Raw genomic sequence first — 17692 nt, 5'->3', positions numbered from 1 at the left:
AAACCAGAGTGTGTAAGGAAAAAAACCCTCTCTTTTTCTGCTCTATTAGAATCTCTGGGTCACACACACATTACAAGTCTGGATTTCTCTGCAAGTAGCTGGAGAATCAAACTACAGTGAAGTCTCCTTTATATTACTAGCATCATTTTATTTTGGGGACATAACAAAAAGTGGTGGAGAGACTGGCTCAACATTTCCAGGGAAGAATAAAAATTAGCAATAGATTTTTTTTTTTTAAGGTGAAGCATTTTAAGGGAATTCTTTCTTCTGCTTAGAAGCAACAAAGATCCTCCCAACAGTTTAAGCTGAAAAAACGGACCACAGGAGGTTTTAGAAACAGAAAGTCTTTCAGTAAATTTCATCCTGGGAAACACTGTGCATTGTCCTCACTAGCAGGACACACATTTGAAGAGGGCCAGCAAAAGAAAACAATAAATTTTCATCTGACTTTAAAAGAATTCTGTTCCACTCAATATATTATTGAGAAATTACATAGGTTAAAAAACTTTGGTCTTTGGAAAAAGTCATCGAGTTCTAAAGGACTATAACGTAACAGACAATAGTATAATAAAATGCAGTTGCTACACACTAAAGTTAGAAACGAGATATTTAGTTCCTAAACTAACACTAGAATGTTATATAGTTTTTCAGTTACAGCTTCCTGAACTATAACTGAAAACAGGAGTTAATCTTGTAGGTTAAAGTGTGAGGCTTGAAATGTGATTCCGAATCATAACTGCTGCAAAAATCGGTATGATTTAATTATTCAAATTAGAAGGAAGAACCACTTATTTCTGATAATTGTTATTTGTACATTTAAGCACAAATATATTATTGCATTACAAATATATTGATTACTTTTATCAGTGTACCCCAGTTCTAGTATCTCATATTTCTTTCTTAGAAAGGAGGGATTCCTGTTTACATAGAAGGTGAAGGATTTCATATTTATGTGAAATACAGCCTAGTCACCTTAAAAAAATATTGTACCTGAAAACTGCAGGATCTAAAGTTGTCACAAGAAAGAAATACTCAGATCAAGAAATACTCTTTAGTCAAGCTAAATTTGCATATACTTTTTTTTTTTTAAAAAAAGGGAACTCTCACAATTTTGACCATTAATAATCATAAAAAATGAAAATCTCAGAAAAGACAACTTCAGTCTCCCCAAAGCCATGCCAGTTCACATTATGAACAGAAATGAGTATTGTTTCAATGAGCGCCTTTGCTTTGACAGTTGATTAAAAAAATCACATTGAAGAATGGATTCTGATGATCCACAGTCCAGTTGATAAATTACAGCTGCAACCATCTATAAATTTGCAACTGCTTAGCTATGCAGGCTTTGAAGCAGATATAATACGGAAGATGAATAGCAAATGAGAGTTTAGTCCAAGATGCTTTAGGAATGTGACAACCTGTAATAATCTGAAAAGAAAGGCTGATCTGATTCATATGTGAATATATATATAGCAGAATTCATAATTTCTGGTACGACTACAGGTATGCAATTGACCATGAAATGCTTTAGGCCTGAGAAATGTGGAAGAGACCTTCCACAGTGATGTTCTGAAATGCTGCACATGGCAGAATTTAACCACAAAAGCAAGAAACACCCTTTTGAAAATGCTGATTAAGGACCAGATTTTGAACATGATGCAGACTGATATTGCCACACTGCTGTTTGTGGAGCTGCGGAGATCTGTAGTCGTTGGGATCTAACCCTTCATGTATTGCTAATCATCTACTGAGAGAGAAACCCAGATGAGCACACTGCTAGAACACTGTGATCATTAACAGCTGATGGCATACAGTTAGGCATGAAGGAGATATGCAAGTAATGACATTATTTTTATATCTGTTTGGCAGTGCTGCAGCATATATAGTATACAAGATGAATCTACTATATCTTTTAGCATGACTCACTGAAGACCCTCAAAATCCTAGAATAAGGAGCCACCATGCTTTCAAGTGTATGACAATGTCTCCTTTGCCAGACAAGGATCTGGGTTGATAGTATCTTGCACAATTAGAATAACATTTATTTTTTTTACAATATATCAGTAGTGAGAGCTATAAAAACCAGGGACATGCAATTTGGCATAGTATACCCGAACAGATCCCTCTCACGTGAAGCTACAGTACTGCGTATTTCACCCCAAATTTATATAGCTCAATCCTTTCTTTATATAATGTGAACTTGCCCTTACACAGGTTTGTATAAGGAACATGGGATCAAACATACACAAGGTACAAAAAGATCTGTAATATTCAACACATTTTCAGGATTCTCTCCTAGGTTTAGATCATGAGTGCGGCATAGCAAATATCCCCCACATAGCCAGTTTGAAACTACTTGCTAATTTATTCCCATTTACCAGGTGATTTGCTTTTAATGACGAATAAACTGAAGTGTTCTTCTGTTGCTGCCTTCACTAGTTCTGTCTGCAATATCTATAACAATAATTAAAAGATCTAATATTTTGGTTTTTTTCTATGAGTGAAGAATCTTAACTACACCCTGTACACTGTAGCACAAATTCAATATACAGATTCTAATTACTTTTGTAATTAACATGAAGTGAGTGGGTTTCTTTATTTCAACACAGACCTCAGTCTTGTCAGCTGAAATGCATGAAGAGCCTTGGTGTGTTATGTTTTCCTTGGCTCTTCATGACATGAAGTTAAACTTCACTCAGCTGGCTCTGTGGTGCGGTATTACTTCATTTCACGTGAATTAGTGAGCTGACAAGGATGGATGCAGCCCTAGCCTAAAAAGAGGATGGGGGAAGGACTGAACAACTTTATCACATATCACATACATTTATGATGTTAATAGGCAGCACTATTGGGAAGGCTGCGAAGAAGACTCTTTGGACTCCCTCTACTCCATTCTCCCTCATCACCATAAACTGGATTAAACTAGCTCCAATGTACTATGTGGGAGGATGGAAAACCAATGGGAGAAAATCTATTTCCAATGCAGAGAGTGCTCTCCGGCTGCATCTCCTTGAGAAATCTTCTGCAGATCAACGCTGCTGTTTGTCCTCAATGAGATGGCAGATCTCCAGCTACTTCATCTGGCTCCACACTACGACACTGAGCACTTTATGTAAGAGGACAGCTTAATAATCAGCATGAAATGAAACTCTGAAAAGAAAGAGGGATCTATGTGCACAAACACTACTAAATAAGACAGAGCTACAAGCACAGAAAAGCAGCCAGTCAGCACTCGCTATTTTCCAATGAACTCCAAGCAGAATTTCTCTGGGCAGGTGTTGAAGCAGGGAAGGGAGAGCTCTTATTTGAGTCACTGGGAGCCTTTGCCTGGCTTAGAGTTTGCAAGCTCATCACCTTAAGAGCTTGAAAAAACTGGCTCCACAGTAACTAACAGGACAAAAAGGTGTAACAGCATAAGGACAGGGATCCTATCCTGTGCTAGGGAGTCTCCTAAATGTACATAAAGCCAGCAGTCTCCCCCTTCAAAAGCATGAGTTTCCAGAACTGTCACAGTAACTAGGAAAGTCCCCAAATACTTTGAAAATATTTAAATGCCCTAACTTCTAGTTAGCTTCTTGCATGAGAGTACCATCAGCAGAAAAAAAGTTTCCTCAGAGACTGACAGAGGGTACTTCTAATTCCTGATGACGAATTGGAAGAAGTGTTGGAGTTGGGCAAAACCTGTGGATCCAAAAAGTTAATGTTGTATGGAATACTAGCTGTGCTATCTTCAGTTTCACAGTGACATTCAGACTTTCAGTGCAAATCTTTAGTCACAGTCAAACTCAACTTCAGTAAGTTCATTCCTTTTAAAAGAAAAAAATGAACAGCAGATTTGTTAATTAGCAGAAGAGTTTCTTTTCAGTATAAAAAGCTAATGATATTTGGAAACCACAGTGATATCTGAAAGCTAATTTTGATTCACCAGGTCTTCCTTCTCAGTAAGTACTACTGCCAATCAAAACTCTGAGAGGATAAAAAAAAGACCCAAGTTTCTCAGATTTCCTCCTGGTTGAAGTGGCAAGGAGAGCCTGCTGAGGAAAGGCCAGCAGCAGGCTCTGAAGAGAACACTGCCATAGACCACATTGGTGTCAGCTAGCTCTTCATGCGTGCTCAGTCTCTGAGGAGAAAGAACTCTGAAGGAGATGCAGGGAACTGAGGAAACCATCCAGCTGTAACTGTGTCTTCAAAGGTGCAGCTTCTGACACGGTTACAGTTTTGACCATTTTGGCCAACTGCTATACAACCAGCACAACTAAGTATTACGGTTATGAAAAAAGCAAATGTATTCTTCCATGTGTCGGTCAGGGCAGAATTAATGACACTATTCAGGAGACTTCATCTACACTACTAGTCACACAATTTCAAGAAGGTTTTGTTCAAACTGGAAACCAGCTGAGAAGGGCTGCTAGGATGACCAACAAAAAAGAAAGGATGTAACATGTAACTGAGTAAACAACAACTAGTTAAACCATTAAGCTGTGATTGCTTGCTATGATACCCCACAGAGTAAACAGAAGGGAGGAAAAACCTATTTAAATAAGATACCAATATTGTCAGAGGGACAGATGTGAACAATGTATTTAAACTCACTGTGAATAAATTTACACTGAAAGAAATTTCCAGAGCATCAAAGAAACTAGATTGGGAAAATATTCTGAAATAAGCGGTTCAAAAGCAACTAATTAACTTGGAGATGGATCCTGAAAATACATGGATGTGATTCAGTTCTTTGTGTTAGCAGAGGCTACATTCAGTGACTCCAGATGGGTCTTTTTTAGTCCTCTGTTCGTATACACAGGACAGAACAGATGTAGGGAGAACTGGCTTGCAGACAGCACCTACTACAAAATAGGGCTGAATTATGACTGAATGCTTCCATATGTGTCACCTAATAAAGCTGAGGTTTCATGAAACAACACTCCTGAAGATCTGCTTATGTCCAGTCTGTTTAGGTATCCATCAAAGATAAGTCCAAGTACTGGTCACTGCAAGATCATTTATCAGCTCAAAGTGGTTGCTTACTCTTTGTCTTGGTTGTCACAATGACCCAGAAGTAAGTTGCATGTTTTAATCCTACTGACATGAAACCAAGTAGCATGGTCAACTTTAGAGCTTGATATAAAAAGGATGATTTTAGCACAGGGAGAAGCTTCCTAGTAATGTTTACATATTGCTACATGTAGCAACAGCTAGGAAAAACAATATTTCTTCTCTAAGTGTGATAATGAATTGATAGCAGCAGAGTGGAAGGCACAAGATAACCTAATCTGCTAAAGGATCATTTGCATTTCTGAAATATATGCATATTAAAGTGTGTGCATGCTGACTCAGAGAAGTAAAACAAAAATCACAGGATTGAGGAGCACCCTCCTAAACTGGTTAAGAATCAATAGTGCTGTGCATGCATGTGTGCGTATGTGTGGAATAAGATCCGAACCTGAAAGAAACTGAAAAGAAACCCTGAGGAAAGGATGGACAATAAAATCTAGTGTGGTATGATCACAGAAGTTTGTCTCTGATAGATGCATATCTATTAAGAGTTGTAAAGTATGAGTGAGGTAAAGGGTCAGCATCTAAAACAGGTGATGTGAAAATGGGAGAAAGAATTCAGGAGTTAAATATAGATGAAACAATTTTTCATTCCTGTTAGCTATGTTGTTTCACACTTAACTATCACCTACTTTGCATTCTGTAACTATTTTACTTTCATTCAACCTGTATCTGACTTAAATTAGAAGTCATTTCCAGATACAGCATACTTGCCTACCCAATATACTATTCACAAAATCATAGAATAGTTGAGGTTGGAGGACACCTTTGGAGACTGTTTAGTCCAACCCTCCTGCTCACTGCAGGGTCAACAAGAGCAGGTTGCTCAGGGCCATGTTGCTGGGGTTTGGATATCCCCAGGCATTGCGATTGAACATCTCTGAACCATCTGTCACAGTGTTCAATAAATTTTGCAGAAAAAAGTTTTTGTTATATTTAAGAGTGATTTCCCTTATTTCAGTTTGTGCCTATTGCCTCTCATCCTTTCAATGAGAAGAGTCGGGCCCTGTTTTCTTTACTCTCTCTCATCAGACATTTATGCATATTGATAAGATCTCCCTGAGCCTTCTGTTCTCCAGGCTGAGCAGTCCCAGCTCTCCTGGCCTCGTCTTGTATGAGAGATGCTCCAATCTCTTCATCACCTTCATGGCCCTTTGCTGGACTTGCTCCAGTAGATCCATGTCTCTTGTACTGGGGAGCCTAGAAATGGACTCAGCACTCCAGATGTGTCTCACTAGAGCTGAGTAGTGGGGAAGGATCACATTCCTCAAATACCTGGCAACACTCTTCCTAGGATAGTGTTGGCCTTCTTTAATGCAAGAAAGCATTGCTGGTTCAGGTTCAACTTAGTGTTCACAAGGATCCTAAGATCTTTCCTGCAATGTTGCCTCCCAGCTATGAGTCCCCAGTGTGTAATGGGAAGGGGTTATTCCTCCCCAGATGCAGGATTTTGCATTTTGCTTGTTGAATTTCATGAGGTTTCTATTGGCCCATTTCTCTATCCTGTTGAGGTCCCTCTGAATAGCGTCACACCCACCTAGCCTATCAACCATTCCTATCAGTTTTCTGTTGTCTGCAGACCTGCTGAAGGTGCACTCTGTCCCATCATCCCAGTCACTAATTAAGATGTTAGACAGTACCACAATAATATTGACCCCAGGCGTATACCAATAGCGACTTGCCTCCCGAACCTTGTGTCACAGATCACAACCCTCTGAGCCTGCTGTTCTGACAGTTTTCAATTTGCCTCACTGTTCACTTATCTAGGCTGTACTTTGTCGGTTTGTCTATGAGAATGTTTCAGAAAAAAGTGCTGAAAACCTTACTAAAGACAAGATAGAGACATTTGCTTTTCTCCTCTCATCCACCAAGCAAATCAACTAATGAAAGAAGGCTATCAGGCTGGTCAGGCATGATTTCCCCTTTATAAATTCAAGCTGACTATTCACAATCACCTTCTTGCTCTGTATGTCTGGCAATGGTTTCCAGAATTATTTGCTCCATCACCTTCCAGGGGCTGAGCTGAGGCAGACAGGCCTATAGTTCCCCATATCCCCCTTGCACCTCTTGAAGACAGTAGTGACAATTTCTTTATTCTAGTCTTCAAGAATATCCTCTGGTTTCCATGATGTTCCGAAGGTTATGGAACGGTCTTCCAATGACAGCAGTCAGCACCAGCTCATTTAGTGCTCATGGGTGCATCTTGTCATGTGCCAATGTCCAGTTTGTTTAAACGTTTCCTGATCTATCATCCTCTGCTGAGTCCTTGAGCCAGACTTTCCCTCTGGTCATCAGTGCAGTAGAAAAAACTCTTGAATAGCTTGTGCCTACTGCTCAACCAGCAGATATCAGGATGGTTCAAGTTCCCCATGAAAACCAGAGCCTGTGAATGTGAATCTTCCAGTTGTTGGAAGGTTTCATATACTTCTTCCTGATCAGGAAGTCCATAGCAGACATCCACAACACCATGACATTTGCTAGCTCTCTAATCCTGACCCATAAACTTTCAGCTAGTTCATCACCCATCTCTAGGCAGTGCTCCCTGCATACTCCACTCTCTCACATAAAGGACAGTTCTTCCTTGCCATTCTGCCCTGTGCTTCCATGGACTGCAGCACTCTGATCATGTGAGCTATCTCACTGCCCCTCTGTGATCATGATGAGATCATAGTTCTGCTGCAGCAACAAACCTCTAATTCCTCTTGTTTGTTCCCCATGCACAGGCCATTCAGAGAGCCACCCACTTGTGCTGATCTTCCAGAAAAGGTTCCCCCAAATGCTCTCCTCTCAAGCACATTCGTATTCATATGCATACACTTGGGATGGGCTCCTCCCTGCCCTGATTTGTAGATTATGATGTCCTGCCTGTCTCCATCATCCTGCACCCTGTGCTTATCAACCCATCAACCACTTCCTCACTTCATCATGCGTCATCATTCCCCTCCTCCATTATTTCCGTTTCAAAGCTCCAGTGGACTATCGCTAAAGTTCTAGTGTACTGAAAGAGTAACAGCCACATGCAAGTTGTATATACTGTTCTGGAAACTGAGGACGAAAAGATTTGTCAGAGACAGTCTGACAGTACGAACCAAAACCAGTTATTTTCCTTCAGTAATGTACTGTGAACATACCTGAATCCAAGAAGCATATATGAGTTTGTGATATAAGCCATTCAGTGGCATGGTATAATACGTGAGATAAATTAGGACTGGTTTAAGTCTTCTGTTACAACCCATTATATTATCCTTTTTCTTTGATAAACTCCTTTAAAATATTTTAATTAAACTTAAGCATTCAATTCCGCAAAACATGTAAAACCTGATTAAAATATGGTGCATACATAATTATATCACATATTTATTAAAATACTAAATATAATTATTAATAAAGATGTTTTTCACATTTAAAATGAGGAATAACAGTGATATTCCTAATGCAGGGGCAATTTGTTTGAAATCCTGAGAGAAATTCACCTTAAAAGTAGTTATCTAGTCTTTCATATATTTAGTTATTTAGTCTTTCATATATTTAGTAGATTTTGTTCAATCAGATTTAAGTGAAACCTTATTGTAGTCAACTTGCTAAATCCTGCAAAACAGAATCCTCCAGCTCACCATGCATGACAGTTCCCTACTTGACATCACTGAGAAGTTCAGGTGTCTTTGCATAAGCAGGCCCCTAATGAAAAATGATACAATGGCATTATTATGGCATAATTTTTAATGAAGTGAGCGAATTGTCCTTCTTTGTGTGATCAAGCCCACATGGGGCTGATTAATCATCATGTATTTAACATGGATTCTTACTTATCAATCATTTATGTGAAACGATGAAAAATTTCCTTCTGCTTCATTTAGGATGTGAGAAATGTTCCTGAGTCAGACACAGTAACATGTGCAGCATACATAGGCACAAAGTAGTGCTTGACTGTATTATTAATGCATAAAGATCATGACTGCTGAAAGCAAACCTGCATAAAGAAGGACTGGTAATCTGACTTTAGTCATGAAATGCACATCAACTCCAAATGCTATGGCAAGCCAAATTTACAAGTCTGATTCTGATTCAAGTCAAAAGCCCCAGAACATTTTGTTCCCAGAACAAAAATTCCTGATATTTGCCTGCACTTCCACTAGAGAGCATGGCAGTCAACCAGACTTCCCAGGATGGTAACAAGAAAGACGTTCGGAATAATTTCATATGCAGACTAGTTTATCCATGCATAGCCATTTGTAATAACATTCAGCTGAAACTGCTAAACAAATTAGAAATGAAGAAGCTGTTTTATACACTTATATTTAGAAGGTGCATCAATCATAATTCGCTCTTGCAACCTATTAGAAGTGATAATCAACAAAATCTCCAGACTGAAGATTAACGGTATTTTCCATGAATGCTATGTCAGGTAATTCAATTACAAATATACTGTAGGAATGAAATTAATCTTCTGCCTTAAAAGGTTTAGACACAGTCTTGTCACTGATTAAAAGAAAGGGAAGATCTGCTTTCATTCTCTCTGTGTTACTAAATTCTTCAACGTGCTCAAGTTTCCTAATACTACAAAACTTTAAATTTGGGAGTTTTGACCCAAAGAATAGCTAGAATGTTATCTAGCTATTCAAACAAGATGCACAGTATTTCTGGGTTGTTCTGTACCACCTGGTTTTATCATTCCTGTTCAGATACTGTTTCATTCTATAATAGCTGCACATTATGAAATGCACAGTGTAGTTTAAGTAATTAAACTGAAGGAGTTACTCATTAAAATTAAGAATTGGTGAAATCCCCACAAATTGTTCTACACTTATAGCTAATACCCACAGCCTAAAGCCACAAGAAAAAGAGATGTGCTTCCAGGTCTTAAAATCTTCACTGCTTGAATAAAGAAATAGCTATTTATAAAGTTAGGATAAAACAGAATACATTGTCTGAAATGATGGAATCTCAAATCTTCAAAACTGAAGGACAAGAGAGAGAGAGATCAGTTCTGCCCAGATTGATGGGCAAAAGGCATTACCTAGATTTTTTTAAGGATCTTTCCTCCATTAGGATTTGGGAGGAAAGGTCAGGAAGTTGTTTGTGCTGGCAGAACTGGTGGTGAAGTTAGTGGATATAAACCACACTCACAATGACCTGAAACCTCGGTCCTTCTGACATTTAAAAGTAATGATACTTTGTACAAAGTTACAACAAAAGTTTGTTTTCTTAATGATAGCCCTAAAGAGGACAGTATCTTATATTTTCCTATGTCTAGGGGCTTAATTTCACAGATGATGGGGTGATATTTACTAACACCGTTAACTAAAACTACTTCTGTCTTAAGCTGGCACACTTCACATTCAGAAATTTGACACCACCTCTCTTAATATGAGTAACTAACCAGTGCTTTTTAGCTCATGTAAAAATGTTGAGTAGTACAGTTTCATTTCAGGTTACTCATCTGAATCCTGGAGTACTCTCCAGTCACATTTCTCCATTTAATTTAATTAACTCAGCTTGCTGATCAATAGCCCTAGGATTCATTGGTCTCTACTCAGTGGAGGAAGAGATGGAGACACTCTTTCCAAAGGTGATACAGACTGGGAATCTTACTTGTGTATTCTGAATCTGTGTATTTTAGTTCTGGATAAAAGGCACCTAAGGATACTAGCTAAATGACTTCATTTAGTGAGATGGCTAAAACTGGGCCACCTCCTTTGAGTTTCTATATGCTTGGTAGGTTTTTCATAGGTCTTATCTCCAGAAGGTATCTGGAGAACTGAAGTAGGTGTATAGAAAAGGCAGTTCAATGAACTTTGTCTTTAAACTTAATTTTACACTCACACACTTGCCATGGCCACTGGGCTGACACACTTCCAAATGAAGATGATGGTGGATATGTGGTTTCAGTAAGACAGAACACAGGAAGTCAAAAAATGCTCTTTTCCTTGCCCTTCCTGTTCGACCATCCCATCCCACTTGATATATGTCAACAACAGGCTCCTTGTAGACAAAAAAAAAATCTGAACTTCAAATTACTAATCAAATTTGAACTTCAAATTTCTAATACCTTGAACTTAAAGAAACATTAATACTTAGGAAAAAGAATCCATTTCACTTAATTTTAGATGTCTAAAATTAAAGCAACCAATCTAAACTAACGTAGGGTACCTTCAACGATTAATCCTAGAAAAGGACATTTCACCTGTCTTTGACATCTATCTGAGGATGAGGTGAACCATCTGAGATTCTTTCTAATGACTGAGGAAGTTGGACAAATAATCTAACAAAAAGCTAATTTTTACGTGGATTCTACTGTAGATATGTGGTTTGTTAAACAGCACGAATCTCACTCTGAAAAAATTGTGCGTAATACAATCGACCCCTTCCCCAAATTAACTCCTAATTTCCATGTATTAGGTAAGTTGCACAAAGAAGTGAGTAAAGGTTATGTGTCAGAGGCTACCAGTAAAGACATCGGAGAGTAGGAAGCTGACTCAGATATCAGCAAAATGACTTCTCTTTTTCTTTTCTTCAACACCTAACTTCCTTTCATTCTGACCTCTCTTGATATCTAATTCCCATGATAAAACATTTTTGCAGGTCTCTAAAGACTTTGACCTTTTTATAGTGATGACAGGCAATCATCCAAAAATACATACGGACAAGTCAAATGGAAAATTTTGAACAGTGGATGTTAATCTGCTGGATATAATGTTTTCCAACATAACATCAAAATTATTTTAAATTTCACTCCACTGCACATAATGGTTGAAATAGGCTAACTGCACAGATAGTACAGTAGGCATGTCTCACTTACTTTAACAGGTTTTTTAGGGGAGCAAAACCACTGCCAGATTAGAAGAAAAATGAAAAATATGAGTAATTTTCTCCTTTTGTTTCTACTGAATGAGCTTCACTGTATATTATTACTATACATTTTGTTCACTACAGAAGTAGTACCTGAATGTAGAGAAAATTCAAGCAAGCAAGTATAAAGTGTCTAATCTCTGAGGTATGGATTCTGTGGACAGTATCAGAAAGGGAAGGCTTCTGAATTCTATTTAAATCTCACTGTAGAGTTCTAGAGTGAAGCTGAACTGGAGCTCCCATTGCAGTCACTAGGCTTTGTACACTAAATCAGCTAATCCTGTACCCAAGGTGCTCTGCTACTCAACAGAATGGAAGAAATTGAATGAAAGCAAGGATTTGACCCTAGGTTTCCCCCTTTCCAGCCTCACATAAGGTTACTGGCTTGTCTGGATCTGGTATTTGTGGTTCTGAACCCAAGGAACATATCTGATAAAATCTGTTCAACACAGATATTTATGGGAAAAAATCCTCTTTTGTTCAACTTGCCAAAGATACTGTGACAGGGCCTAGTTGAGAAAATTCAATGTCTAGGAAATACAGGTATTTTGGTACAATTAAAGCCCTCTGTGAGACAAATACTGAAAAGCTAGGACACAATGAAATGCAACAATGGAAATGACTTTGAACCCTTGAAAAATTTTAAATACATTTACAGTCCCACTGCAGCATTCTGCTGATTGTGGATTACTGCAGCCGTCAGGTTATAATCTCACCAATCTGAAACATGACTTTGAATACCCTTGTGAACTTTCCTTAACAAACAAATGAAGTGGAGCTACTTCATACATAGAAGCCAGTTTCTGAGTCTCCCTAACATCCCCTCCCATTCCATGAACAATCCAAAAAGCCTTCAGATGAACTTCTCGGATAGTGAACCTGTGTAGAAGTGTTCTGAAGTACTAAATGATGCCATCCAGGCTTTTATCAGAATCATTTCCTGCACAGGGACTTTTTTTATAGTTACTAATTATTCTTATGTTTTATAACTCTTAAAGTCAAATTTTTGAGAGTCCAGACATTGGTAGATGTAATCATAGACTACCAAACCAATCCTACAGCTGTTATAGCTGGTGGGAGTTTTGTCATCAAGTTAAATGAAAACAGGAACCAACCTGTGTATTTAAAAAAGCACTAAACTGAAAATTGATTCTTATCAGGTATGAAAGAAATAATTATTGATAACACAAATGAATTACTTTTGAAGCAGAAATATCAGAGTTACTATACAAATATTTGTTTCAAAACTAGTAATTTATCAAATGCAAGAAAACAGTAAAATAAAAGCAGGTAGATAGGGAATAAATACATAGATTGAAAGAAAGAAAACCAGAGCTTTTATGAAAGAAATTTCTTTAGGTAAAAAATCTAGTAGTATTTCTGCTGTAATACCTTATTGGCATATAGATTACCCTGATTCATAGCCAGCAATGAGATGATACTGTGTGTTCAAGTTCCACTTGCCACAAATACATTAATCTGTCATTTCCTCATGGGAAGTTTGCTTTCTGTTTTATATGTACAACTGCAAAAATATTGTCATCTTGGGCAAGCAATGGAAGACTGTTTATATGTGCATAACATTTTCCATAAATTCTCATGTTGTGGTCGTCTAATTTCAGTAATTTATGGTTGTATTTCGGCACTAAACAAAAGAGGGGGTGTGATACAATTGAAGCTGCACTGAGAACTCACCTGATTCTGCCCCGAGGGCGTTCAGATTGCTCTGACATAAAACTTGTGCTGCTGAGGCGTGAGGCACTGCTGGTTCGGGAAATGGCTGACACATCACTGACATCACTATCTGATGATTTGGCAGAGACGTTATCACAACTTCTGTACTGATCTGTTTGTATATTATACTAGAGATCAAGAAAAGAAAGGGTGAGGAGTCTCATCAAAACATAGCGTATATATTGAGACAACAAATGATCTGACAATTCTCTCTAACTGCTTTTAGATCTAACAATATGGTAGGAAATAATAATGGTATTAAATAATGTCTTTATGTCTAGTGAAGAAATAACACATGGTATTTATGGACCAAATAAGACACTTGAAATAAATTACAGCACTAGAATTAATAGACTGCTGGTTCTTTAGTACACTGGAACTGTAATAATGAAATATTTATGCAGCAGACAGACATCTTCTCAAGCACAAACACACCATCAATTTGTCTATAGACCCTCTTTTTAGCTTTTTAAATATTAAAAAACATGCTATGAAATACCTGTGCAGGTTGTTTGGAACAGGAGAATTGTGTATGAGTCAGAGTGAAATGCAATGATACATGAAGCTGACATTGGTGATCGATTTCAATAACTAAGTTCTATCAAAAAAGGATAAAAGTGTATTTTCTACCTCAAAATATCTCTTTCTATCATGACAGTAGAGGACTAGTCAGGCAGAAAGCTAACTCTGCAAAACCAGTATTTGTTTTCAGGCAGATCAGCTCCCTGATCTAGTTGCTTTTACATGTGAATGTGCATGAGAACTAGAAGAAGACCCAGGAGAAGTATATGGACAGGGGTGGAAGTTGCTTCCCTTTTGCTAACAGCAGAATCTTTGATTAGTTAAAACCGTGACACCACACCACCTCTGACATAATCTTGTATTACTCACATCATCAGTCAGACATACATAAAAGAAAGCTTCAATCCTAGCAATGTCACACTTACCTAAATCTTCAGTCACACAGATATGAGGTTCAAATCAGTCAGGTTCACAAAATTAAAACCCACTATCATTAGAGAGCAAGGCTGGGAAGTACCTTAAACCGTGGTATACTTCTCAGGGCATATTATGGGAAAACTATTAACACATGGGACGACTAGGCAGTTTTTGACACAACACTCTAGGGAGTTTATTTTCCGGATCTGTGCTCTGTAAAATTGCAAGTCATAAAAGTTTATTTACGAATTATACACAAAGCTGTGACAGTCTGTGAATATCCCCAGCTCAACTAGGCACTGGGTTGCAGGCTGAGTCAGTCGGCAGTTGTCATGACTTAGCTTTCAAAGCCTGGCAAATGCAAGCCCAGGTTTCTACAGACTAATGTACCAGGCCTCCTGTTCTCAAGCCAGGTTTCTCTTCTCTTGCTCCAGTACCTTTCAGTCACTATGTCTGGGGTCTCCACAGCACACTTGGAAACCTCTTGGTAAAACATCTAAGGTAAGATGAGGAAGTTAACGGGAGTAGAGAAGGAGAGGGAATAATGAGGATACAAAGCTCTGACTGTAAATACAGAAGTCTGTAGGAGAAATGGAGGTAATATAAATTTAGTGTCTCAGCATGTATTTCAGGGGTACCCACAGCTCCTGGACAGTATATGCCAAAATTAAAAACATAAACCAATTTATTAATAAAAGCCTGGTGGTTTGACCTGAGGGGTGTGCATTAAGGAAATTCTTAGCAATACCATGTGAGGGGCTTGCATTGGCTGACTGAAAAAAAACATCTGTGGGAGAGAAAGTTCTGGTTTATGAAAGGTAAATTTTCAGCTTCAAATACTAAATGAAACTGCAGATTTCGGGATAGCTTGGACCATAATGACTTTTAGCTCAAATAACATGTCTTAACAGGCATTGACATGGAAACAGATGCAGCAGAACTCTGATTTAATCAAGTGGGTAACACAGAGGACTCAAGAACTGCAATATTTTAAAATATTTTTGACTAAAGCAAAGATTTATTTGGATATTCTCTTTCCAAGTGACTTTGTGTGGCTTATCTGAATACAAATGGCCAATAGGGTTAAGGTGAGATTATGCAGATATGTTTATTCTGATCAACTTTTGGAAATAGCTTGTAGAGGCTGTTAAATAATTTTGGTGCTTACCCTCTTTTAGACTGCAAAATAAACCTCCCAAAAATGGAAATACAAAGCATACTAATTTTTATCAGGTCTATTATATTTCATAATGGAACATTTAAATTTCTTTAGATGATGTATTTTTCTTCTAAAGTCTAAACAAAATTCAAAGCAAGAATAAAAGCTATGAAAACTTTTTATTTAGGCTAAACATAAACGTTCAGAGGCTGGAAAACTTAATGGTTAATTCTTTCCAGTTTAAGTTAAACTGCCCCACTCCTGAGGCAGCCTTGATATTTTATGCAAAATTTCCACAGAATTCCTAATGAATCTTTTAGGCTTTCCTAAAACGAGGCATCTGAAAATATGAAAAGCATCTGAACACATGGAATGTTCTGGCTTTTCAATGAGCTAAATAGAATTGCAATCTGTAAAAGAAATCATGATCCCATTAAATAATGAAATTACCGTTGATTTCAGTGAAATAGGGATTTCACCCTTCCTATATATTTAAACTGTATCTAGAAATGATTCCTCTGCAGGTGAAGTTTTAAAAATACTTTTTAAAAAATATAACCATGCAAACTCTCGAAAATACATGTCTTTTTGTGCATGGTAACAGAGTATCTCAGAAATATCTACATGTTTTATTTGTATTTGCTGAAGACAATCTGACTTCAACCCCTCTGTCATTATGACGTCTAGTAACTTTTCTTCCTCACCAAAAAGTCCACATTCTCTTTGTGGCCCTTGGTTTGAGAGTGCATACAGTGAAACTGGAATGGTAGAAGATTCATGTGGTCCCTGAGCAAGCATGACATGCTGCTGGAGATGGCTGACACAATCTGAGCTCTCCCATCAAGGACAGATGGAGTGACTTCGTTTGTCCTGCTGGAAGCCTTTATTATTCTTAAGTGTTAAGGGAGGTATAGGCTGCTGGCCTTTGTCTCAGGTCACACCCGAATCTGGCTCTTTGTTTAGCACTCAATTTATTATTTAACAGCCAAATAACAAAGTTTGAACACAGTGGACTATATATGCCATGTGAGGCAGAAGATCCTCTGTTTCACTCATACTGAATTTGTTCCATCTTTCATGGGTTACCTACATGGGCTGGGGAGGATGGGGAGGAGAGACAAAGCATCAAGCACGGCTGTCCAGCTTATTGGTTAGGATACTGGGAGAGAAGTCAGAAGTTTCAGCTTGTGTATGAGTGACTGTTTAAGGACTCAGCCTCATCGAACAACTGTTCAGTATCGACATGAAACCATTTACTGCTGCAGGCTCTTCAGCCCAGGTATCATTCCCCATAACTGGGGGCTGTGTAGATACCCTCTGTCCTGCTGCCTGTAGTCCAGCAGTCTGTACAAAATGGAATTGCTTTGTAAATATCAGACTGGCTTAACAGCAAGTCTTTCATGTGTTGGTAATCAGAGAATTTTACAGTGAGATGGGAGATAAAGAAAAAACTGAATCCATGTCTTCTACTTGCCTTGGTATTCCAATCATAGAGCTACTGCATAAAACAGGGAGCACCCCTTCCTAAATGAGATTTTCGTATCATGGTTGAGTTTTGACTACCCCTTTATACAGTACGCCAGGTCTGTGATTCCCAAGAAACTTAAAACCCTTCCCTTCATAGAAATAGAGATTAGTACAAAAAGTGGTGATGCTGAAAGTTAATGCTGAGTGATAAAACGTTTACATTTTACTACTACTTCTTCTGGATTTAGCTCTTCTTTTCTATAGCTGCTGCTTCTACTGAATTCACTGTCCTTTACAGGAGGCATACAACTTTTCTTACTTATTTTCTACCTATCCCTTTTCAGTACAATCTGATAATCATTCATCTCAGCTAACAGAGCACCAAAATTAAGACAATTTTGATTTTAACCTTTTTTTCCCTCAAATACAGATGGAAGAAAAAATAGTACTCTTCCACAAAGTGATGATCACTAAAAGAAGAATGTTTTTAGT

General features: G+C 38.0%; 1 protein-coding gene across 27 annotated transcripts in view; it reads right to left on the bottom strand.

The window, feature by feature from the left end:
- RIMS1 (regulating synaptic membrane exocytosis 1) overlaps positions 1-17692 on the bottom strand; it is a 350587-nt gene that overhangs the window by 59488 nt on the left and 273407 nt on the right. For 23 of the 27 annotated variants that reach the window (XM_074895864.1, XM_074895868.1, XM_074895874.1 and 20 more), the window contains one exon: positions 13597-13763. The exons of the other annotated variants lie outside the window; for them this stretch is intronic. In XM_074895864.1, the coding sequence (XP_074751965.1) occupies positions 13597-13763 (167 nt within the window). The remainder of the gene's footprint in view (positions 1-13596; positions 13764-17692) is intronic. 27 annotated transcript variants of the gene reach the window in all.

The sequence above is a fragment of the Athene noctua genome, chromosome 1 (genome assembly GCF_965140245.1).
Source record: "Athene noctua chromosome 1, bAthNoc1.hap1.1, whole genome shotgun sequence".
Classification (NCBI taxonomy): domain Eukaryota; kingdom Metazoa; phylum Chordata; class Aves; order Strigiformes; family Strigidae; genus Athene; species Athene noctua.
This window is presented reverse-complemented; position numbering and strand designations above follow the sequence as displayed.